The 24,060-nt window shown below is 53.3% G+C and overlaps 9 protein-coding genes across 9 annotated transcripts; 6 read left to right on the top strand and 3 right to left on the bottom strand.

Moving 5' to 3' along the window:
- Positions 1-70: 70 nt before the first annotated feature.
- Positions 71-2,306, top strand: Z520_08887 (uncharacterized protein; the record flags this gene model as incomplete). Its single annotated transcript, XM_016779383.1, has 2 exons — positions 71-276; positions 332-2,306. The coding sequence occupies 2 exons, from the start codon at positions 71-73 to the stop codon at positions 2,304-2,306; spliced, it is 2,181 nt and encodes a 726-aa protein (XP_016629493.1).
- Positions 2,307-3,035: 729 nt separating this feature from the next.
- Z520_08886 (uncharacterized protein) lies at positions 3,036-4,283 on the top strand (the record flags this gene model as incomplete). Its single annotated transcript, XM_016779382.1, has 1 exon — positions 3,036-4,283. One exon carries the CDS (start codon positions 3,036-3,038, stop codon positions 4,281-4,283), a length of 1,248 nt encoding a protein of 415 aa, XP_016629492.1.
- A 410-nt stretch (positions 4,284-4,693) lies between these two features.
- Positions 4,694-6,547, bottom strand: Z520_08885 (uncharacterized protein; the record flags this gene model as incomplete). Its single annotated transcript, XM_016779381.1, has 1 exon — positions 4,694-6,547. The coding sequence occupies one exon, from the start codon at positions 6,545-6,547 to the stop codon at positions 4,694-4,696; it is 1,854 nt and encodes a 617-aa protein (XP_016629491.1).
- A 2,451-nt stretch (positions 6,548-8,998) lies between these two features.
- On the top strand, positions 8,999-12,826 carry Z520_08884 (uncharacterized protein; the record flags this gene model as incomplete). Its single annotated transcript, XM_016779380.1, has 2 exons — positions 8,999-9,283; positions 9,350-12,826. The coding sequence occupies 2 exons, from the start codon at positions 8,999-9,001 to the stop codon at positions 12,824-12,826; spliced, it is 3,762 nt and encodes a 1,253-aa protein (XP_016629490.1).
- A 441-nt stretch (positions 12,827-13,267) lies between these two features.
- Z520_08883 (uncharacterized protein) lies at positions 13,268-14,126 on the top strand (the record flags this gene model as incomplete). Its single annotated transcript, XM_016779379.1, has 5 exons — positions 13,268-13,352; positions 13,411-13,450; positions 13,502-13,518; positions 13,564-13,990; positions 14,039-14,126. The coding sequence occupies 5 exons, from the start codon at positions 13,268-13,270 to the stop codon at positions 14,124-14,126; spliced, it is 657 nt and encodes a 218-aa protein (XP_016629489.1).
- A 526-nt stretch (positions 14,127-14,652) lies between these two features.
- On the top strand, positions 14,653-16,355 carry Z520_08882 (uncharacterized protein; the record flags this gene model as incomplete). Its single annotated transcript, XM_016779378.1, has 4 exons — positions 14,653-14,725; positions 14,797-14,915; positions 14,981-15,134; positions 15,190-16,355. 4 exons carry the CDS (start codon positions 14,653-14,655, stop codon positions 16,353-16,355), a joined length of 1,512 nt encoding a protein of 503 aa, XP_016629488.1.
- A 624-nt stretch (positions 16,356-16,979) lies between these two features.
- Z520_08881 (uncharacterized protein) lies at positions 16,980-18,073 on the bottom strand (the record flags this gene model as incomplete). The annotated part of the gene is made up of 2 exons (XM_016779377.1): positions 16,980-17,795; positions 17,909-18,073. 2 exons carry the CDS (start codon positions 18,071-18,073, stop codon positions 16,980-16,982), a joined length of 981 nt encoding a protein of 326 aa, XP_016629487.1.
- A 1,594-nt stretch (positions 18,074-19,667) lies between these two features.
- On the bottom strand, positions 19,668-21,522 carry Z520_08880 (uncharacterized protein; the record flags this gene model as incomplete). Its single annotated transcript, XM_016779376.1, has 2 exons — positions 19,668-21,202; positions 21,282-21,522. The coding sequence occupies 2 exons, from the start codon at positions 21,520-21,522 to the stop codon at positions 19,668-19,670; spliced, it is 1,776 nt and encodes a 591-aa protein (XP_016629486.1).
- A 915-nt stretch (positions 21,523-22,437) lies between these two features.
- Z520_08879 (uncharacterized protein) lies at positions 22,438-23,965 on the top strand (the record flags this gene model as incomplete). Its single annotated transcript, XM_016779375.1, has 2 exons — positions 22,438-22,622; positions 22,672-23,965. The coding sequence occupies 2 exons, from the start codon at positions 22,438-22,440 to the stop codon at positions 23,963-23,965; spliced, it is 1,479 nt and encodes a 492-aa protein (XP_016629485.1).
- Positions 23,966-24,060: the final 95 nt, after the last annotated feature.

The raw sequence follows: 24,060 nt of genomic DNA, 5'->3' as shown, positions 1-24,060 counted from the left end.
CCCGTAGACCCACAATCTGTTCCTTTCCAATGCGCCTTCTCGACAATGTGAGTCTGACGCTGCTCCAAACATGGCCTCCAAGCGATCGCGGCAAGCCTTTGAAGCCGATCTCCAAAAACAGTCCTCACCTTTCGTTCTGTACGGGACGCCCTTGCCTCCTCTAGATGAAAATGTCCGAGATGATGGGTCTTTTGTGCCAGTGTGGAAGCAGGAAGTCACAGATGAAAGAGGGCGGAAACGCTTGCACGGCGCCTTCACAGGAGGCTTCAGCGCCGGGTGAGCACTCGGAGCAATGATTGCAAGAGCACAATGGCTAAAGTGGCGGATGCAGATACTTCAATACCGTAGGGTCTAAAGAAGGCTGGTCTCCTTCTTCCTTTGTCTCTTCTAGACAGAACCGTGCAAAGGCTGCGCAGAATGTGCCACAGCAAAGGCCAGAGGATTTCATGGATGAGGAAGATCTTCGTGAGGCAGAAGAATTGCGCACACTGAATACCTCGTCAGAATTTGCAGGATTTGGCACGGAGCACGATGCTATGCGAAAAACTGCTGCTATTGACATTTTTCGACCACTGGATGAGACTATTGGCTCAAAATTGCTCAAGCGAATGGGCTGGAGGGAAGGTCAAGGCATTGGCCCTCGAGTTCGGCGAGCAGCAAAAGCTGGCGAGAATGATGAGGAGGACGACAATGACGATCAGCCGGCGCAGACACATCTTTTTGCACCAGACGATGTCCAGCTGGTATCATACACGCGGAAGACAGACCGTAAAGGCCTGGGATATGACGGAGAGTTGCAGGGCCAAGACCTGCCAGCAACTCGAAGCATCACAACGATGAATCCCCGACCTGGGTCCGCCGACCAACCTTCCGAGGAGGAGGGAACTGCACCGCTGTTCGGTCTCAAGAAGAAGCCAGGGCGTGCAAGGAAAAGAACGGGATTTGGTGTTGGAGTCCTGAATGACGATGGCTCTGATGATGAAGACCCGTACTCTATGGGCCCTAAGATATCATATCACAAGGTTATTGGGGGTGAAAAGATGCCAAAGTCAAAATCAAAGAGTACAGGAAGCGCTGCAAACCCTCTGGTGAAGACCAAACCCGCATTTATTTCCAGAAAACTGGCAACCTTGAAGGCAGTTCTGAGAAAATGTCATGATGGCCGGTTGCCGCTCGACGGGTTTGTTCTGACGGATGAACTCGATTCTCTGGGCTCAATGACTATACAGGATGAGAAATACAAACCACCTGAGGTTCCTGAAGGCTGGAAGTCATCCATTTCGCCGGAGACGGAACCAGACACTGCCTCCACATTTGTCTCGACAGCAGAGGCAGCCAAATCATCTAATCTCACCGCCAAATCCCGTGCATCGCTTTTGGGAGAATCACTACTTCCGGGAAAGTCGGTGTTTGACTTTTTAACACCTGCCGCTCGTGATCGCATGGCAGCTGCATCAGGTCGCCAAAACCTTCCTGCAGCTGGGAGCGAACCACCTCCAGACAGTCATCAGCCGTCCGAATCGAAAACAAAGGAGTTACGGACTATGGTACCCCACCTTGACCAAGATGTAGCGCTTCAGGCACTGAGTCGTGCGGCTGGTGGTTGGATGCCATATGCAGAGGATGAACACAAGAGATTGAGATATCGAACTTATCTCGAGATTCAAGCTGGTCTCAGGGCAGCCGATGAGGTGCCTCCTCGCGCCGAGAAGATGAGGCAGGAGGACTGGATTCTGGAGATGCAAGAGTTCACACGAGCGGCGGAGGTGTTTAAGCCTATCAGCGGCCTGATGGCCACGCGCTTCACGACTTCATCATCTTCTCCGACAGGTGAAGATGGCAAATCGGGCGACTTGACCACTGACTCGTTGCTGACCAAGCCAAAGGCGAAGCCCGAAGATCCTGCAGAATCGGCTGCCAAGTTAGGGATGTTTGGTCCCATGACTAGGTCTATCGTCAACTTCTACCCTACCAGGCTGCTCTGTAAAAGATTCAATGTACCGATGCCGACTCACGCAGGCTCTGGAGAAGGTAGGGATGGAGGTGGAACCGCCTCAACCTCTGGCGAGCCTAGCTTCGCAGTGCCGCAGTTTCGGTCCTTCGCATCTGCAGGATTCCAACATGAGGAAGGATCCGAAGTGAGCCAAAGCCAAGCCGAAAATCGAATGGATCAACCGTCGATTCCAGCAATGGTACAGAATCAGCCTGCTCCGCTCGACCCAGACAGAAACGAGGCCCTCGAGCAGGAAAGACCCGGGCAAGCCGTATTCAAAGCCATTTTTGGCAGCGATGATGAAGACGATTAGCAATGGACGCTCAGGAATGGATCTTAGAAATTCATGCTCCAGCTCGACTTTGGTGGGGGACGCACTGGTTGCTTGTACGTGACAAGGCTGGGTTCTGCAAGGGGTTTCGCGAGGCTGAGACTGTTTTGCCTTCGCTGAGAAAAGCCCTTTGAAATTGAGCGTCGTTACGTCCGATCTCAGATATCATCACCTCCCTCCACATAGTGACTTGCGAGCTCCACAGCACAGTGGAGGTATATAGTCATGTACAAATGCAGCAGACTTAGCATATCCGCTCGATGTTGAGAAAGAGCCATGACTGCGCAATGCAAGAGTCAATCTGTTTTTGCTCAGTCCGTTAATAATGTACCTATGTACCCAATGCAGCCAGGTTGTTTTGGCTCCCGTTCTGGAGACCCCAACACCAAGATACTGCAAGACCGCCGACATGACAATGTTACTATAACTTCATGGCTTTAAAGTACCTCGTACTGCGGACTGGTATTAAGCCTCTCTGCAGGCCACTAGCAGGGCTGGCAAGGCTGAGTAGATTATTATTAGCACTCACTACCGAGGTCATGGCCGCCAGGGGTAAGCATCTTTAGGGACGAGCCACTGAGACGCCACGTTACAACAATATCACTTCCATCTTGGTCGCGGTTGAATACATCCTTCGGCCCTTTTTCCCTGGGAACCCTCACTCACTTTAGTCATTCCTTTTCTTTTCTCTTTTTCCTGTCATGCTCAGCAATGGCGCGTCGCAAACAAATCACCCCAATGCAGCGCATCAACTCTGGAGAGGTCATGCAGGCTCCTTCAGAAGCCCCCGAACAGCCTGCCGTCTACAGCAACGGCCATGTCTCGTCCCCTTCTAGAAAGCCCACCTCACAGATTCAACACCGATCTCAGACACAGCCGTCGCACCCGGGGTTTCTGACCCTTCTCATCTGCGTTGGCGGCATCTATGCCTCGTTTCTGACCTGGGGCGTGCTGCAAGAACGCATCACCACCACCCCGTACCCGCTCACTTCTGCCTCCGCTGCGCAGGCGCAACAAGAATACTTCCGCTTCCCCATCGTTCTCAACACAATCCAGGCCTTGCTCGCTTTCACGAGCGGGAGCCTGTACCTCTCCTACACGACCGGACGTTTCCGCATTCTCCCCTCGTCCTCCTCTCTCCTGCCGCTGATGCTGGTCACGCTGACGACGACCCTCGCCTCTCCCTTTGGCTACGCCTCGCTGGCCCACGTCGACTACCTCACATTTGTCCTGGCAAAATCGTGCAAGCTACTGCCCGTCATGGCGCTGCACGTCGCCCTGTTCCGCAAACGATACCCCCTGTCAAAATACATGATTGTGCTGGCTGTGACCAGTGGCGTCGCGGTGTTTACCCTATACCACCCTCCGAAACCCGGCAAGTCATCAAAGTCGACCCAGAACTCGAGTCTCTACGGCATGACGCTGCTGGGGATCAATCTGTTGTTTGACGGGCTGACCAACACCGTCCAAGACCACATCTTCCAGTCCCCAACCCGCTACGGCAAGACATCCGGTCCGCAGATGATGGTCATCTTGAACCTGCTCGGCGCGATCCTGATGGGCGCATACCTCGTTGCAACGCCATACATCCCCTCGACCTTCATCCCACAGTTCGTGCGCGCCGACACCCACGAGCTCTCCCAAGCCATCTCCTTCTTCCAGCGCCACCCGCCCGTGCTCAAGGACGTCCTGCTCTTCTGCCTCTGCGGCGCCGTCGGCCAACTCTTCATCTATGCCACTCTCGAGAGGTTCTCCTCCTTGCTCCTCGTCACGGTGACAGTGACGAGGAAAATGTTCACCATGCTGCTCAGCGTCATGTGGTTCGGTCATTCCCTAACCAAAGGCCAGTGGATGGGCATCGGCTTGGTCTTTGGCGGCATTGCCGCCGAGGCGTATATCCAGAATCTAGAGAAGAAGGAGAGGGACAGGAGGAAGAAAACTACCGACAAGGCAAGATAAAGCCCCCTTGACCCTGTGGAAAGTGGAATGGATGGACTGGATGTATGGATATATAATACCCCCACTAGAAAGCAAGTAAAATGGAACAACACAAGACCTAGATCTACAGAAACAAATAAAATTCCGAAAATATGAGAAGATTGTCGAAGACCGCCCAAGACGCCCCTTTTATTGGATTCACTTCTTACGTATAAAACATTGATTGGTATAGTTTTGCAACAAAAAGACGGGATGGGTGGGTGTTTGCGAAGCCATCATTACTCGTATCGTCGTCGTGGTATATTATTAAACTGCAGCGCTGCGCTCCTCTAGACCCTAGTAATAGTTTTCATGATTGAATTCACCCCCGCAAATCAACCCATCCAAACGGCTCCATAACCCCCGAGCATGGCTTGCAATGCTATGCTATGCTATGCGCGCTGTTGACCACCAGGATTATTCAAAGCCATGAGATTCAACCTCGCCGTTTCCCTTATATCCGGCCCCAGCCTCACTGTTGGTGGCAGCGTCGCCCGATCCGCATCGTCCTGGGGTCCTTCGGCGTCGTCCGGATGCACAGCCATGCGAGTTACGGTGTCCAAATCCGCCACGGCGAGTTGCACGGCGGGCACGGCGGCTCCCAGCTCCGCAACGCCCACACCCACCGCCGCGGTATACTGCATCATCGCCGTCTCCACGTTGCCCCTCATGACATGCAGCCGGCCCAACGTCCTCAGACAGCCCATCCTCGAGTGCACCAGTTCCGCCAGCTGAGAGGACGGCTGGTGCTCTGCGGCCTTTTCGATGGCCAATGTGCGGCGCAGAGCATCGGAGACGAACGATTCCGTGCCCTTGGAGGTGTTTTTCAACGCGAGATGGACCTTGGTGAGTTCGAGGAGACCCGTCACAGGCAAGAGGCTGTTTATCCCATGGGTATTTTCCCAGATGGGGATGATCTGCGTCAGAATGCGAGCTGCTTCATCGAGGCGGCCCAACTGGGCGAGCACACGCGCGAGGTACCAGTAATGCCCGGTTGTCTCGTTGGAGGTGGCGCTGAAGAGTTGTTCGTGCAGCTCGTGGATCTTTCGCTGAATCAGTTCGCGGAGGCGGAGACGCTGGTCGGCGTTCGTGAGGGTGAGTTGAAGAAGCATTGTGATCGGGTGGGAAGCGCCGAGGATTGTGAGAGATGCGGCGGCGGCGAACCTCTTCACTTGGCTGCGTAGGCGTCCTAGTTCGTTGCTCGAGGCGTCGAGGCTAAGTTCGGCGAGGACGTAGTAGAGCTTTGGGGGTTGTAGGATCAAGAGGTCCGAAAGAGTAGGGAGGACGCGGCTGAGTATCGAGGAAGCCGAATCGATCCTTCCGATGGCCAGTAATCCGGCGGCCGTGGTGATGGAGCCGCTGAAGTTTTCGACGCTCCCCGTGTCGAGGGAACAACGGCTTTCATGTACTTGTCTGAACCACGATGACTCGAACTTGCTTGTGTAGAAGGTGCTGGTTTGGATGAGAATCTGCTCGATCTGTGAGTCTTCCTTGGACAGAGTCATGACGGCGGAGGGCGCCATACCGATGCGCCATGATGCGTTTGAGGAACCTGCCTGGGCATCTGGTCTTCGTCGCTTTGAAATGTTGGCTTGCAGGGCTATGGTGGCTGGAGCGGGAGATTCTTTTCGAGCATTTCGCGGTGAATGTGCCCGTACCTCGCTCAATGCTTGCTTGAGTTCTGCATGGTCTATGTGGTTGCCGAAATAGTCGTGACGGCCATCGTCGGTGTCTTGCCCGGGAGTCGAAGCCATTAGCTCCAGTCTATGCCTCTCTTCTTCCTCGGCCGAGTGATTGACCAGGTCCCAGATAGCAACCTTTCGTGTCGGAGGAGCTTCTTCGCTCGACGAACTGGCTTCCCTCAAGATTGACGGCACGGGGTAGAATGGCTGATAGACATTGACCGGTTCATTCGTAGAGGCAGGCGAGGGAACGGCGGCATTCTCCGCGGCGCCGGAAGGGTAATTCACATGAAGTGGATTGCCCGCATCGCCGTAGGTGTTGAAAGACTTGTCGGTCGTCTCGTCAGTCTTGGAAGAAGGCTGCACAGCTCTAAAGGCCTTTACAGAGCTTCGATGTCCTCCTGGTTTAGGCGAGGAGCTCGAGCGAGCTCTAGCGCTGTTCTCAGCTTTGACCCCGGAATTCTGCCCCGCATGTCGGCGAATCTGTGTGATGTTCTGCTTGCTGCGTGGATCGCCTGTAATCCAGGTAAAAGATTTGGGTGCCCCGTCCTCCCGGGGAGGCATTTGTCGGTAACACCTCTGGACCACGAGGCACACACATCCGACCCAGCCTTTTCGAGCTCGTCGAAGGGCGAATCTGACACAGTCAAAAGGGGGGAAGCTGGTCTGGACCAGAAACGTTGAGTCTCCAGTGAGGAGTCGGGGCCTTTTTGTTCAGTCGGATAGCTCGGTGCCAAACAGCAGCGATTGCCGGAAAGCTTCAACCACAGTACCAGAACGGGCTTCGTTCGAAAACCTTACTCAGAACAGACGACTCGGAGACATTCAGCATGGCGGGGACTTCCTGCTCACCTTGGGATGAGCGAAACGGAGAGGAAAGAGCCTAGCTTGTCGCCGTCCATCAGCCGGCAGCTTTGGTGATAGCCCAGATCCAGTTTGGACTCGGATCATCCAGCTGAATAATTTGTGACTAACCGGCCCACCCTTCTTGGCTCTCCTGCCAGCTCGTTCGCAGTGCCAGGGGCCCCGGTTTCGCTTCTCGGAATAAATGAAAATCTTTACGTGAAGGGGGATGCCATGCGCCAATCAAGAGCGGGCCTTGACCATGACACCGAGAACAGAGACGCTCGTGTGAGGGAGGGTCTGGTTGGCGCACATCACACCACCTGCCGAGTTGGACCTGATGCGGTTGCCATAAGCTGAAACTCTCGCCCCAAACAAGGACAGTCTGACGAGGCTCTGGATCTCGATGGATCTGACTCGCCGCCGGCAAAACGGAAGAGGTGGGTAGCCAGATCCCATTCGATTGGTTTTCTCGAACTTCGTATATTCCTACCAGGTGGAGTCGGGCCAGCGTCCAAGGCTTAGCCCACAGAGCACCTACTGATTTAGGAAGCCTGGTGATGCTGCACCCTGCATTGTCCGGCTGAATAATTCCACCGGCCAAAGTGCACTTATTGGGTATTCGGGTTGCTGTCTTTGACGGGATATTCCTAGGAGGAAATGCCCTGGCACCAGGCTATGTTTGTCGAACGTCCCGTCACCTCGGCATCCGTCCTAGCAGTGTACGCAGACGTCGACACGACTTCATCGTGTATCCCCGTGCATTTAGGTCCCGCAGACCACGCCCGATGGAGCTCGAGCTCTGGTCCTCGTCAGATTAGAATGCAGGTAGTGCATGGAACTGGCGCTGGGGCCAGACAGACAACGCTGGTCCAGCCGAGATGGCGCATTGCCGTCTTGCCGCCCTGTGCGCCTTCCAGATGCAGACGGTGCTGTTGTGCATCCACTCCCTCGGGAGTCGTAACAGGAATCCGCAGGTTTCGCCTCTTTGGCTTTACCCTGAAAGGCGAGGAGGCCAGTAAAGAGCCCAGCTGAGTCTACCGTCCCTCGCATGGCTTGGTAAGCGAACAGCGGCCGAAGAGCGGCAATAGCAGGGTGTCGATGAGGTGGAAGTGACAGGGCACGATCTGTGCTTCGCATGGCGCGTCGTGACAAACAAGTGGGGGGGTGTCAGCGTGCTGCATTATTGGAAGAAACCTATCCGTGGAGCTGGGGCGGAATGCTAGCTCTGCGGGCCGTGACAAAAGAGATAAATACCCAATCTGGAAGCTGCCCTTGACTCCGTCGAACACATCGGGTTGCAAATGAAAGGCGATGTCCGAGACGTATCTTATACATCAAACTTATATCAGTCAGGCAAATGCTGGGTCCACGCTATCATCAGCACGAAAAGGGCCACATGCACATCTAAGTGCCAACCACGGAGCACATGAAGAAGCCCTCAATGTGAAGCGTCCAAGTCGATGGCAATGTGCAATGCCCGATTGCAAGATCCGTCTCCAAATTTTGGGCGTCAGGATAAGACACATGCAGATTCAGCCTCGAGGTTGCCGCCAGGGCCGATGATGTGCCACATCCGCAGGAGGTATCCAAAGGGACTGCCCACGTATACGTAACGGTGTGAGCTCGTTTGAGCTCGTCCGGGTCAGTCGTGAAATACCTGGTAGTCTAGATGCTTAGTTGAACCTGCAGCATTGTCAAGAGCATTGGTTGAGCGCTCGGTAGCACGTCGGGTCATGACTAGAACAACCAACGTGGGAATAACAGAGTCGCCACCAACCCGCCAAAGGAGAATTGATTCTCAAGATGACGGGAAGGGAATCCTTGCAACTTCCGATAATAGAGAGAAACACCATTGATGTTATTCGAGGAGAGCCAGAGAGATCTCGGGTCGCATGATGAGGTTCGTGGCATGGGTGAGGATCATCATGGCGAGCTGCTCCCAATTAGGAAAGTGCCGCGGGCGCAGACTGTCTGGCGAGCTGGCGAGCTGGTTCCCATGCAGTGATCCATCTCACTCCCATTCTTCCAACATCAATTGAAGATCGATTTTACACGCTGACGACCTTATTCCTTGAGCCGTTGCCTTCCATCGTACACCAGCGCGAGATAGAGAGGCTTTCTCTGTGATAGGCATCTGACTACCGTCAGAACGCAAGATGTCCGAGCATCATGGACCGTTTCCCGCAAGACTACGTCCTTCATAACCTGCCTTTACTGCTCCTCTCAGGGTTGAATACGAGAAGCCCGAGCGAGCCAGACGCCTTGGGAAAGACCCATGAATTTTTGCACGAAGGTGGATTTAGAATCAAGGTGGATGCGCCAGTTGTCAGCGGACCTCTCGCCGAGCAGTTGCTGCAATCGTTCTGCGAACAAGATGCCTCTGATGTTCCGTGGCACTCTCAATATTCTACCGCGAGGAATGGCAGGATTTTCAAGATAGTCAAGGTCGGACGGGTAGGTCAGCGCTCCTCTTACCATGAACTCTTTCCTACCAGATTGCGACGCTGACACATGGTGCAGGTCTACACTCTCCCTCCTCGCAAAGCACCGCCCCCTCCCCATTCTCCCCGTCTGTCAGCTGTCGATGCGAATGGAAGCCCACCGCCAGCACTTGTGCTGCACTCTCCGCTATCGCCCTTGACTCCCAGCTCTCCCTTGTACCCTGATGGCATCATCTCTCCCCTGTGGATCACGAAGCACCAGTCACGACTGCCTTGCGCCCTCTTGACCATCTTTACTCTAGGCTCCGACCCCAACACCAGTTCTCTTCATGACAATAAATTGAAGTCCGAGATCAACAATGTGCGCAGTGTCCTTACGTCGGCCAATTACAAGACCAGACTTGTGGTGATATTACTTGGAGATGGCATAATTAGCCCTTCCGATCTCGAAGAGCGCTTTAGCACCATTCGACGTGCGACCGGCCTGGACGGGAAAAGCATCTATTTCCTCGCCCATAACTCCTCGCCTGCAGAAGTCACTGCATTTGTCAGTTCTGTCCTTTCATCTCTTCATCCTATTTGTGTAGAATATTACCGAGACCTTTCGAAGCATGCACGACGCAAGCGTAATCGGAGCGCGGCCCCGCAACCCACTGTACAGCCGGGAAGCTCGCATATACTGTCTTTACAAGGTTGGAATGTCCGATATGAATTCAAGCTCGGCGTCTTCGCCGAATTCCGGCAAGAGATGGACGCGGCGTGTCGGAACTATGAGACTGCTTATGATAATCTGTTTGCTGCTGAAATCATAGATGCTATCGCCGTTTGGAGCCCGCGTTTCAACGAGGCAAGGCTGCTGGCGGATGGCATTGCTTTTCGCACCATCAGATGTCTCTTGTGGACTGATCAAGTTACGACAGCGGTGAGGTCATGGGTTGCCCACCGAGACCGAATCAGAGATCTGGTCGATCGAAGAGGTAAGGGAACAAATAACTACAGCTGGGAAGCGTGGCAGACTGCCTGGGCAAAAATCATGGCGGATCTGGTGTCTCGGTCGGAATATCCTCTGTTACATTTAGAGCTCCCCAACACGCCTGGCCTGCTTCCTATTTTCGCTGATGTGGACAAGTCACTTTCTACGGGCGAGCGTATTGCCCCCTGGGAACAGCTTCATCATGAGGGATATTGGTTGGAAATTGCAAAGAGATGCATTCATGCGCGCCGAAACTGGGCCCTGCAAATCCCAGAGGAAGATAGGCAGTCTCCAGGTCGTTCACCGGCTTCCATGGTTGCCAGCAAGGCTCATCTTTACGATACCTATCTTGCGCTTGAGCCATACCGTGAATTTCCCGCAGATGGAAGCCCAGGGTATGATTATGTGGGTGAGATCATCTCGACGTTGGATGCGGCCATCAGTCATTTCGCAAAGCGAGGCCAACTGCGCAAAATTGAGGCTCTAGAGCTCCAGAAAGCATTTCAGCAAATCCAGGCAGAATCGTGGGCAGAAGCAGTCACCACGTTACGACAGTTGTGGCATAACCAATACTGGAGACATGCTGGGTGGTGGAAGTTGCTTCAAGGCCTTGGTTGGGCTCTCCTTGATTGTCTCGCTCATGTTCAAGATGGCGAGTTGCTAGCTCAGCTGATCTGGGAGCTATCTAATCAAGTATTTCGCCAGAAGCCGAACACTAACTACGATCTCCGCCGAGGGATCATACCGTCCAGCAACAATGACGGGGTGCTGTCTGTCGCGGTGGGCATTGATGAAGCTCTTTCTCCGTTGGTTGCAACGTTTTCTTTCTCAACGCACGATGTGTTTGTTGGAGAGCCTGTGGAGTGTCAACTCTGCATACAGTCTCGAGCGCAGATTGGTCTACCTGCCATCCGCCTATCGGAGATCAAGGTTGTCTTCGAAGGCAGTCTAAAACCTGTTCATCTGGTTGCAAAGGAAGGGGAAGATAGCAGCGCCGCCACCCCGACTGCCCAATTCATAGACGTCCGCTTGGATGATTCCTCGACCATGTCTCTATCATCTATAAGAAGATCTTCTGCAGGCGCTATTGCGGCACAGATAAGCAGCGCTGATCTAACGATACCGCCAGACCACACCAAGATATTCCGGCTACGTGTTATACCTAGAGAAGCCGGGGAAATCTCCGTTGCATCCATTACACTGATGATCAATGACGAGACTCTCAACTTTGCCGCGACGTCGACCGACTTTTCACACTCGATAGGCCAGTGGTGGGAATCGAAAGCCGGTACACCCATGCCTCGATCACTTGGGCAAGAGTCGAATGCCTTCAACAAGATCAACGTGCAGCCCAAACCACCAAAACTGAAGATTGAAGCTCCCGGCCTCAGACGATCATACTACACAAACGAATCAATAACAATAGTGTTTGAGATTTTGAACGAAGAAGCGGAAGATGCAATTGCGTCGCTCGATGCCCGCATGATCAGCCCAGTCGAGGGCGCGGCGCAGATGATGTGGGTTGGGACAGGATTGAAGACCGCTCCAGCGGCTGCATCAGGACCCGGATTGCTGACGTTGGAACATCGTGAACTTGGAACAATTCCATCATCAGAAAAGGCCGTTGTGTCACTCCGCATAACAGATACAGCTGCCGCGGTCGATCACGAAGTTGAGCTTCTCGCGACATACCGACTCAACTCCGAACCGGAAACGATCCTTACCAAAACCCTGACTGTCGACGTCGGAGTCATCCGCCCCTTTGAAGCAAATTACGACTTCATCCCCCAACTGGACAAGGAACCTTGGCCGAACTTCTTCGAAGCCCCCCCACAGCACTCGGATTCTTTGACCCCTCTGGGCTTGAGGCATCTATACTCCGTTGGAGCGAGTCTCTACTCCTTCGCCGCGGAGCCTCTAGTCATTGAAGCCATATTGCTCACAGCCACAAAAATCGTAGGGGGCGCGGTCTGCTCAGCGAGCACTGGCATTGTGAGGAAAACGGCGGAGACAGGCGCTGCAACCAAAGACTCCGATGCAACCATTTCGACAGTGATTAAACCGGATCACACGGAGACGTTCGACTTTGATCTCACGCTCCAGAAACTGGTACTTGGCGACCGGCATACTGTGGCCGTCGAACTCGCATTGGAAATCGGCTGGCGTCGACAAGATTCAGAGGAAGTCAGCACAACACTTCTTGAAGTGCCTCGACTCGTGGCGCCGATGGCCGAGCCAAGAGTCATGCTCACTGTTTCCTCGACTAGTCTCGGACCACTGAACATTGAGGCGTACAAGTTGTCTTTCACGATCGAGAATCCGAGCATGCATTATCTTACGTTCAATGTGTCCATGGAAGCGAGCGAAGACTTTGCGTTCAGTGGGTCGAAAGCGTGCGCGATCAGCTTAGTCCCCATCAGCAGGCAGACGTTAAACTATCGGATACTGCCCAATAAGAAGGATGAGTGGATCGCAGTGCATATGAATGTGGTCGATGCATATTTTGGACAGACATTGAGGGTCTTAGCAGGGGGCAGCGGGGTCAAGGTGGACAAGAAGGGAAATGTGCTCGTCAAGGTCTAAGTAGCCTGCTTTTTTGGCAGTCAATATGGCCGCTTCAGAGGTGCTTGAAATGGAGCGCTAGAAAGCTCTCCTTCACTGATGGGCTTCAAAGATACCCCAGCAAGTGGTGATGCGGCTGGGTGGACTCCATGCTTCTCTAGAAGGCGAAGAAAGTTGCTTGCAATTAAATTCGTTTCTGTGGATAGCTTTTTCGAAAGAACAGAGATAGGTATGTGTACCTCGTACTCGGTAGGGCAACAGGGCTTCGAAGATTGCATGGATGGGGAACTTCAGCAATGGATTTGTAGATGGTATCACGTCATATCTGTGCCAAGCAATATCTTTCGTCTCGATTCAGGTTCGCGTGTTTCCTCCTTTTCACTTGGAGGTTTTCAGTTGCCTGCACGTCTCTCCGATAAAAGCGCTTTCGACAGAGAAGAGCTCGGTCATATCGGCGCAAATATGGAGAAGATCCAGAACATCTTTGCCGGTCTAACGGGGAAAGAGAAGCTTGGTTTCATTGACGCATCTCAGCCGTCTCTCTACGGTAAGGCTCGAGGTCAATGGCTGGTGCCTATGGGACACGGACTGACTGAGTACTGAAGTTGCGGCGGCGGCCATTGCGTTCAATCCAATCTTCTGGAAGTAAGTGCAGAGTACTCCAGTGTTTGTACATTCAGAAACTGACCGCAAAAGTATCGTCGCCCGCCAAGGTAAAATTTTTCCTTCAGACGGCAGCCCTAGACTGACTGGAATAGAGCACAAAACTCACTTTTTGACCAAGGCGTTTGGCTCACCTTATTATGGCTGCTACGCTCTGGCAGTGACCATCTTCGCCATCGGGGTCATTCGAGACTCTCTCTATAAGACCGCGCTGGAGCAGCAGCCAATCTATCCCCCATTACATCAGCCGGAAATCGGAGTGGCCCTCTTTCTCACTGGCAATGTCCTCGTCCTTTCCAGCATGTACGCACTGGGGGTCACTGGGACGTACTTGGGCGACTACTTTGGCATCTTAATGGACGAAAAGGTTGAAGGATTTCCCTTCAACGTCACCGGCGCACCAATGTACTGGGGCAGCACGCTTTCGTTCTTGGGCACCGCTTTGTACTATGGTCGGACAGCCGGTGTGCTCCTGACATTGGAGGTGTTTGTGATGTATCTCGGTGCCTTGCGATTTGAAGAGTGAGACACCATCTATGCTTTGCACATACGACCACTGACGTGTCCCAGTCCCTTCACTGCGGAAATCTACGCGAAAAAGGATGCGAGGCCCGTAACTCGCTCAATGACGAAGCAGAAGGAACGGAAAAAGGCGTAAAAGGACGAGACGTGCATGGGGGAAAGAATGATAGATACTCAAAAGACTTGGATGGTTACAAGTATCTTGCGGGAGCTCCTGTGACCGTCATGTCATGGACGGCTGCCTCAAGTACAGCAAGGACTTGTACACAAAGACTCGATGTTGCTTTGCTGGCATCATTGCGTCATAAGTTGGGAAACCCCCGTGAACCCTGAGGGACGCTTTTCGGGCAGGTTTGCCGCAGCTTCAGTTCAGGGCGCATATGGTGATTGGCTGCAGGGTGGGCAACGGATGAGGAGTGAGGGATGGTCAAGTTTGAAAGTCGACCTGCGAGCCTCCTTCGTGGTCTATGCGACTCATTCTTCCAAAGTCAAACCCATAATAGGACGCTCATTATGCCGAGTGTTAATCGATCGTCGCTCTGCTTCTAGATATTTGCTTTCATCCTCTCCACCCTCGCGACACCGCAACCGACCGCCTGCGCTGGTCCTGTCAACTGCGTCCTTCACGGTCGCTTCCCCTTCACCCTCTCTCGACCGCCAACATGCCTCCTCAACATGTGGAAATTGCAGAGACGATCGCAGCGCTTAAAAGAACCCTGCGGCGCGAAAGAGATGGTAAATAACCTCCTCACTCCTCAAGGCATGCTCGCTGCGAAATGTGGAGCTAATCCTCCTTCAACAACTAGGTCCCACGGACCAAGTCACCTCTGCGGCCACGAACAGAGGCCATAAACTAGCAAGGGGTGCAAACTATATTCACGCTGGCGCTCTGCCCTATCCACACGGCCAAGACGGTCACAAACAAGTAAGTGTAGATTCGAGCTTTTGGTGGGGTGTATGGGAGGCTCCAGGAGCTCACTCCGCGCACAGAAAATAGAACATGCTGGCTACACGCGATACATCCTGCAACGCAACCCAAGGAGATACAACGAGTTTGGCGACGAACTGGAAGATAGCGAAAGTGACGCCGAGGCGGATGCAGACGCTGAAGAAGAAAATGCTTACGCCGGCATCCGACTCGAAGGTATGTCCCCAGCTGCGTTCTCATTGTGAAAACGATGGCTAATGCTACGTGCCAGAGCTGTTATGTCCCTTAAAACACCCCTCGGAGCTCTCGAGCCACCCTACGCTGTCTTTACCCTTTACCGACCGCGCCCTTCCTGACATGATCAAATCTACCGAAGAGAAACTGCGTCTGGAAAGATCCAATCTCTGGCGGGCCAAAAATCTGAACAGACAATTCATGGGAGACGAGCCGTGGATGCCACTCGAGACTACTGAGGGTGTGGATGATTGGGATCTCTTCGATCCCAAACCCGAACTACCTACACAGCACGCGGGAAAGAAAAGGAAGCGCGGCTTCGAGAACGAAAGCTCTCAGAACGGAGTGAATGGACACAATTACGCAAATGGTGGAAAGGACGAGAATGTGTCCAATTCTGTGGCAAGTGTGCCAGAGACCAGCCCGAACACGGATGACAGGGATCAAGCTGCAAAGGCCGGCAAGTCGAGGCCGCTCCCTGAGATAACAGTCGAGCAGTCTGCCAAAGAAGTAGCCGGTGATCAGCCCGAACATCCAAAAACGAACGGAGTACATAAAGGAGAGGATGGACCAGCTTCGAAAGACGAGACCGCCGAGATTGAGGCAGGGAAAGAACAAGATGCATCCATAACTGTGGAAGTGGATGGCCAAGAGCGACAACCGGAGCAGGAAGGTGATGCAGCGTCCGAAGACGAGAGTCAGCCGAAACCCACACGAAGGATTACTCGAGCCCTGGCCGCTGAGCACAACAGCTCGACCGCGCCGACTCCTCCCCTCTCCCCAGAGTCAACGGTTTCATCCATAGACTCGTCCCTCCTTCAACCTGACCCGTTATTCCTTCTTCCTCCCGTCCTCGCAGCAAACCACCGGCCACCACGGAGTCTAGCGCGTCTCGGCCTTCCCGTTGACGAACTGATGGAGACTCGCCGTCTTCTGATGATGTACATCCAAAAACAAGAGGAGAGCGTGCGCGGCTACGAGGCCGTGTTGGGAAAACTCATCAAGGCGAAAAGGATGCGGGACAAGGTCTGGAACTGGTGCAGAACCGAGGGCCACGTGGGCGAGTGGTCGGACGGGGAGGACTGGATTGATGCCGAGGCATGGGGACTGCAGCCGGAGGAGCTGAGGAAAGGCAAGGACGAAGAAGTGGACGAAGCGCAGGAGGATACGGGACGGAAGGGCAAGAGGAGACGACGAGATTAGAGGTCTCGGATTACGAGCCAGCCGACTGCTTCTCCTGGTCCTCTTCCGCCACCGCCGCCGCCGCCGCCCCAGAGGTCAACGACGCCATTGTGGTTGATGCTGGGAACGTTCACACGGCCTAGGCTTGGGAAGGGGGGCAAATTTTGAGCTGCATTGTTAGCATCTTAAGATACAGCGATGGCTTCAAGCGATGATGGCCTGCTTAGCCAGTTTACAATGAGAGTTTTACATAATTCTTGAAACTCGGATGCTCCCCAATCAAGCCGATTGAGATTCAGTATCGACAGGGTGAAAAGTCTCAGCTACACACTGGTGGTACGACTTGGGATCTACCGTGCGTTTTTTGCACAGCGCACCTTCTGGGTTTGGTGATCGTGATTCGATCGAGCCTTTGCGCCCTTTCCAACCGTTCAGCCCCTTTTCAGCCCATGAATTTCTCCTTTGTGTTTGTTCAGCATTTGTTCCCCTAAAGGACGATGAGACGCCTCGATGCCCCGGTGTGCTCCTAAGCCACGCTTTGTGCAAGCAATGATTACGTACGCCAATTCACCGCTTCGTCCCCATCATTCTGCCATGATGTCGTAACGCCGTTTTGTCAATTGGATGTCGTGATCTCGCTGTTTTTCAGTGCGCAGCCTGTCCTGTAGCAGCTAGGGCAGCTCCGTACAGGGCCACACCCTCCTCAGTGTCGCCACCGGTAGCAGCCATTCTGCGATCGCCATTGTCGCCGACAAGCTCGTCGTCATCGAGTTCTTCGGCACGATCCAAGTCGCCGGCGCCGCCGTCGCTGCTCTCGGCATCCTCGATGAACAATTGCTGCCCTTCGGCGACCACGGTGGCTTCCTCCAACCGCTTCCGTTGCTGTCTCCTCACAACGTCCTGCCACCTAGCCAAGACGGCGGCGTGGTGGACCTTGAACCCGAAGACCTTGGGCTCGTACCGTCTCCTAGACTTGACGGGCACAAGGGCCGGGTAGACCTGGAACAGGATGTTGTGGAAGGAACTGCCAAAGTACGCGCCGTCGATGGCCGCATGGCGGGACGACTTCGGGTTGTAAATGTCCTCGCACTTGGCGCAGTAGAGCTTGACCGTCTTGAGGCCCGGGTTGTCGCTCGGTCCGAAGGGCAGCAGTGGGTGACTCTCGCACATGACACGCGGGCAACGGCCGAAATCGGACTTTTTGAACTTCTCGACCATCTTGGCCAGGCCGCGGGTGGTGACGATGTAGCGCGCGTGGACGAGCCCGTAGAGATGGCGCGCCGACTTTTCGATCGTCTCGCGCATGTCGTCTTCACAGTCGAGGTCGAACACATCGGTGATCAGGTCGAGGGCGTGTTGGTAGTAGTGGACTTCCGTGTTAAGGCCAGTCAAGTTGAAGCGGTCGGTGATGTATTCTTCGTCGATCTCACAAAAGTACTCGTTGCCACGCGAAGAGATGAACTGGGAGTTTGAAAGTCAGTGGCGTGTTTACTCGGGTACATTTCAGTGACAAAGTGAGTTCTATGTGAGAGGGGAATGTGAGGCTGTTTTCGGGGGTATGGTGTGAAACTCACCCAGTCACGCCAGTAACTGGTGTAATCGCTGTCGGTCTCGGACTGGAACTCCTCCATCTTGCCGATGCTCTGGAAAATGTGGGAAGCGATGATTTCGGACAGACGGTAGTCGACTACAAGGAGGAGGCATGCCGCCAGGACGGCGAGAGCGACAAGGAACACCATTTTGATGCTTAGCGTGGTCACGTGTAGGAACGGTGGAGCAAGCGAAAGCGAGAAGGAATATTTATGCGGTGGATCAAGGTGTAGATTTCGCGCAGTTTTGTAGAGTCTTGGCATTATCATCTTCACTCTGCACAACCGCTACAGTCTGGACTTAACAACCCCTTTGTTTGACACAGTGACCTCCCAGTCCACAGTACATCACTACTCAGCAGTGTGAAGCTGGAGGTCATCGGTGTCAATCATGTCACTTACCAGGACAGCCCTGATAGAATGTTCAATCCGAACGCTCTCCTCACAATCACAGCCCCCCTCTTGTCCATATTGTCCTTAAAGACGTCCTGTCTCTGAATCCAGATTGCCGACTTTGTTCGCATCCATCGAGTGGGCGCTGTGATACCAAGTCTATAAAATGGCGATGATTTGCTCGCACCTGAACGAAGGTGGCCAGTTTTGCATTTGAAGCTCAACACTCAATGGGAGGAGAATGAACGCTGCTTGATCACCTCATTGGAAGTTAAGCTCGATGCGAGGGGAACATCTCATCTTCCGGCTGAAAAATCGATGTGTGTCCGCACTGATGCTGTTGGCAGGCATACCAACTGAATCTGTTGCCATGTCCCGGATCAAGCGGGCGAGCCAGACGAGTTGCGAATGGATATGCAGTTACGATCCCAACGTCGCATTTCCATCTACTTGCCGAATGCTGGCTTACGCTACCGTGAATTCCCAACTCCAGAATGCGGATTGATTGCTGAAGGGACATGTTGACACATAGGTGTATGCTTTTCATTGAAGTCCGCATAACGTCTCTCGACAGCATCACAGAAACCATCCATCACTCCGAACGTCGTCCGGTCGGTTGAGCCAGCAACAGCCTCCTCCCAGGAAACCCACCGTTCTGCCGCACCTCTCACCACGGCAATCCAATCAGAAACTCCCCACGAATGACTCCGCAAATATTCAATATATATCACTCACATTCCCGCAATTTCCTCCCACATTAGGATCAGGCCTGGCGCGCAGGTACGGGAACGAGCTTCAACACTAGAATGGTCTCCGTTCTCCTGAATGTACACAATTTGTGGGTGTGGCGGGCGGGGGCTCCGGATCAGGTTTGTTGTTGAAGCGGCAGAGAAATCCATTCGGATCTGGTCCAGACACTGATCACTCTTCGAGGGCTTTATTAGGAGAGGTGGGGGGCGCATCTCAGTATATATACATGGAGGCTGAGGCATCTTTGTAGGGGCTAATCTTGTCACATCCTTTTTTTCCCTTAGAGCTTTTTTTGGCACTGGAATCATTTTTGCCTCCTGCGATCGTGGGACTAGAGCCAGATCTCGCCAAGTACTATATACCTAGCTACCAAGGTAGTAAATTTTTCATCAGCCTGGATTTTGAAAGGTCGATATCCATCTGTCTCTTTTCACTTCATCACACAGATTGACCCCTTCAGATCTTGAATAATTGGTATGTGACCCCTCTTGGAACCTTTTCTCCGGGACAATGTTGAGGAGATACGTTCTCATCCACTGCTATTTACCTTTATTTCCCCTTGAAATGCAGCTGCGCATCTTGCGGCAAAGATCAAGCACTGTCAGACGTGGCGCTGTTCGCGCGGCCAGGAAACATTGTTCAATGGTCTTGTGATCACCAGCGCTGCTTGCGAGCTATTATGTCCCATCACAGATCTGTCTGTTGGGTCACTGAAGTTTTGGACGAGGTTTTCATACCAAATACTCGGGGATGGTTCCCAGAACTCGTTGAAGACGAAGCTTTGAACCAATTCCCGTGCATCGGACCATGCCCACAGATTCAGAAAACGTGCTTGCTGCACAAGCATATTGCTGAACCATAGTGAGTGCGGTGCGGCTTGGCTTTGCTGAGGTGATGAACCGGGGCGGGTCCGCTGCAACTTGTGCTGCTCCATCTGAGCTCCGACAAAAAAGACCCAGAAATGCGCTTGCCGGTAGTAATGCAGTTCTTCGAGGGTCGAAGTCTCGAGGGTCGATCTCATGACTCTCTCCAACCGTGGCATGATGACTCGACTAGAGTCGCAGATATCACTGCCTTGGATTATAGCCTCCCACATGCTCTTTTGATAGGACATGATCAACGTCAGAGTCAAGGCAACGTTTGTGAGATGGAGATCCACGATGGGATCATCGTCTTCGGTCAATTCTTGGTAGAGGTGCAAGAGGGTTGCCGTGTTCTTTTGAGCGCCTAATATGATCCAGCGATGAATCATCTCTGCGTCCCCTATCGTACGCGGAGCAAACTTTGCCTCCCTCGGGAAGGACAAATACCATTGGAGCCGCTTCATTATCGTGCGCAATTTGTACAGCGAGACAGAATAGTGAATATCTTTACCGTTCTGGGGCTCGGGCGGAAGGTAGTGAGCAATTTGTTGTTTGCACTCGTCCATAAAAGCCTGGATCCAATTGTCATAGTCTAACAATGGCCGTCGGAGCTGGTTGGTCGCGGCGACGACGTCGTTATAGACTGTCATGCGGACGAAGTGACCCTTTTGCTCCAGGTTCGGGACAGCCTCAGCAAAGCCACGGATCATGTTCGCATGCACCCTCGCCGATTTGACGTCTCCAGCGAACGAGTCCATGCGGAACAGACGCATCACGTTCATGATCAGCGCCATATCTGGCTGGCGAGTCCCGTCCAGATCGCTTATTCTCTTTCGCAACACCTCTAGACTTCGCGTCCGGAGGCTGAAGGCCATCATCGAGTATTCTTTATGGATGTGCTTGGGTAGGAATCGTTGCATGGATGTGGCGTACATGGAGACATAGGCGGAGATCGAGCCTTCCTCGGCTGACGACCATTCCCAGGTCCAAGCAAACGATCTGAGATCGTGAAGGATTGCGACAGTCTTGGGATCGAAATATTTTTTCCACGGGCCGGAAAACAACCGCCTGACATAGCTCGTCGCAAAGAGGCTGGCCAGCGTCTGGGTCGCATATTGCAAGACTTGGTTCACCCGTGGCGTGATGGGAATGGCCTGCGAGCCGAACGGATCAGAAGAGCCATGTTGGGAAGGCGGTGCAGGAGTATGTTGAGACATGACTAGGAGAGCAGCTGGGAGATCCTCTTGTGACGTCTCATCCACCCAATAATCATCTGTGGCAAACAAAAGTCGGCGGGTTAGTGTATAGTCCTTTGGCTAACGGAAATTGTTTAAATCAGCATCCACACAGACCTTCCCTGGGACCTGAAGCCTGATTCGACCTTCTTGAACCACCTGCGGCTGAGGCAGCAGCCCTCCTAACCGCTCTGCCTTGCCTGACTTGACCGACTCCGCGCACATGTCGGCGTCTGGCATGCGCGACTTTGGCAGCATGGGCTTTGCGCTCGGCAGCCTGAAGCTCTTTCTCTTTCTGTGATTGGGAGGAGGATGGTTGCAGGACAAAGATCAAGGGCGGCTGATCTTGTTTCGTCATGGTGTGCAGGGAGGAGGTCCTGAAATCATTAGTGAACAAACGCAATCAGCATAGTATCGTTGCCACGAGGGCATCTTCGACCAAGGACAGGCGGATAGGACTCGCCCTTCGCACACGTAATCAGGTTCTCCTCCAGCCCTTGCAGCGTTGCGCGATCTACTGTCGGATATTGGGATCTCGTCCAATATAAGCCAGTCGGTTCCCTTGATAAGGGCGTGTGCCAAGAGTACGAGTATTCGATGATGAACGAGCGCAGATTGCGAATCAGTGCGTCAGCGGTGTGGCCAGTGGAGTACCCTGAGCCGCCTGGGTATTTCCCCCTTCTCCCCCGTTTGGCGACTTCCCGCGTTCATTCCGCGCTCACTCTTGTTCTTTCAAGTGCTGGCAGGAGGAGCAGGCTTCTGACTCAAGGATCTGCATTTCAGATTGTACGGCCAGTTGTCCGCCAAAACAAGCAGTAGGTACCTAGGTAGGGATTGTCTTGGAGGATGCTTTCTATTGGTTGAAGTATGTGATTTGGTAATAGGCTAGCCGTTCTTGGTGTGGGCACTTGCCCGTTCTGGTCGAGAGTGAGAACTGCTGCATTCTTACACAATGCAATTACTCAGCAACCATCTCTGTCGTTTCAGCGTTAGCGAACACCTTCACAATGCGTTTGGTCGACGTCTCTTTATGCCGGGTTTGGTAACTCTGCATGATGCAGCGGGTGAAGTCCGTCAAGGGCCACGATTCGGTGTCCTCAGAAGCAGTGGTACAATTTACCCCGAGGCCAGCATCCTCCTGGCCTCGTGGCAGAGATGGAGAAGAGCGGCCTTAATAAGAGTCTCCCCCTCTTTTGCATAGAGCCTAGGAGCTCAAAGCCATCCTCGTCGTGCAATCTCGGGTATTCAACGCATCTTCGTTTTCGAGACAGAGATGGAGGCGAACGACGCCCAAGCTACAAGGAGGCCGATGGAGAAAAATGAGTCCGCGGATATCGCGACAGAGATCCAGCACGAGACCAATGACGTGCGCATATCTGAAAGGCGCATCCTCTTAAAGTGCGACCTCAACTTGTTGCCTATGCTATGTCTGCTGTTCATGTGTACGATTCTTGACAGGTCAGTCCTCCGTTTCCTCCTAAGAACTCGCGTTGACAGTTGAATCTAGAGTAAATATCGCAAATGCCCGGATACAAGGTCTGGAGAAGGATCTCCATATGCATGGCCAGGACTTCAGTGTCGTCCTGTTCGTCTTCTTCATCTTGTACATCTTGCTGGAAGTTCCCGCGAATATCCTGATCAAGCATGTTCGGCCGTCGCTCTTTCTAAGCCTGTCGGCCTTCTGCTTTGGCATCGTGACCATGTGCCAGGGCTTGACAAGATCGTATGCTGGCCTCGTTGTCTGCCGGGTACTCCTGGGTGGTCTCGAAGCGGGCGTCTACCCGGGGTCGATCTATTTGATGACAATGTTTTACAAGAGGCATGAGTTTCAGTGGAGGTTGAACATCTTCTACGGCGCTTCCCTCGTTACGGGAGCTTTCAGTGGCCTCCTGGCCTACGCCATCGCTAAAATGAACGGGATATCTGGATACAGTGGCTGGAGATGGATCTTGATCTTAGAAGGATTAATCACCATTGCGGTGTCGATCCCGGCGTACTGGGTCCTCCCCGACTGGCCAGAGACGGCAAAATTCCTCACCGAAAGTGAACGACAGTTCTGGGCACAGAGACTGGCGTCGGACACCAAACGCATCGAGATGAACGTTCTGAATAAGCAGGCGCTATGGCTTTGCATCCGCGACGTCAAGATCTGGATTGGAAGTTTCGCGTACCTCTGCATACTGACGACCTCTTATGGGTTTGCTTACTTTCTGCCCACGATACTCTTGGAGCTGGGCTGGACCTCCACCAAAGCCCAGGTTATGACGATCCCCCTCTATGTTTTCGGGACAGTGGTATGTTTGACTTGCGCTTTTCTCTCCGATTACTTCAAACACCGATTTTCGTTCATCTTCGGCGGATGCATCCTCGCCATCATCGCATATGCCATCTTGTTGTCATACTTTTCGGTTTCAGTTGGAGTGCGATATTTTGCCCTCTACCTCCTCCAAGCCGGCGTTGTCGTGGCACAGCCGGGGATTGTAGGATGGTTGAGCAACAATCTCGGCGGCCATTACAAGCGTGGGGTGGGAATCGCGATGCAGCTAGCCGTTGGAAATATTGGTGGCATCGTGGGGAGCAACATATATCTCATGTCGGAAGCTCCGACATATCCAACTGGGTTCGGAACTGGCGTGGGGCTTCTTGCCGCTGGAGCACTAGCATCGTGCGTTCTCTTATGGTACCTCATGAGGGAGAACAGGCTGCGGGAGAAGGGCGCAAGGGATCATCGGTATAACTTGCCAGAGGCCGAGCTCAATAATCTGGGTGACGATCACCCTGCCTTTAGGTTCTCTTATTGAACCATCTTGTGTAGCCAAAATGTGAACCCAGGTGCGGCGGAGAAGAGGGCCAGAGGAGCCGTTCAACCCCTCAAATTTAGTGAGGGTTCCAGTCG

Source organism: Fonsecaea multimorphosa, assembly GCF_000836435.1.
Source record: "Fonsecaea multimorphosa CBS 102226 unplaced genomic scaffold supercont1.21, whole genome shotgun sequence".
NCBI classification, from domain to species: domain Eukaryota; kingdom Fungi; phylum Ascomycota; class Eurotiomycetes; order Chaetothyriales; family Herpotrichiellaceae; genus Fonsecaea; species Fonsecaea multimorphosa.
This window is presented reverse-complemented; position numbering and strand designations above follow the sequence as displayed.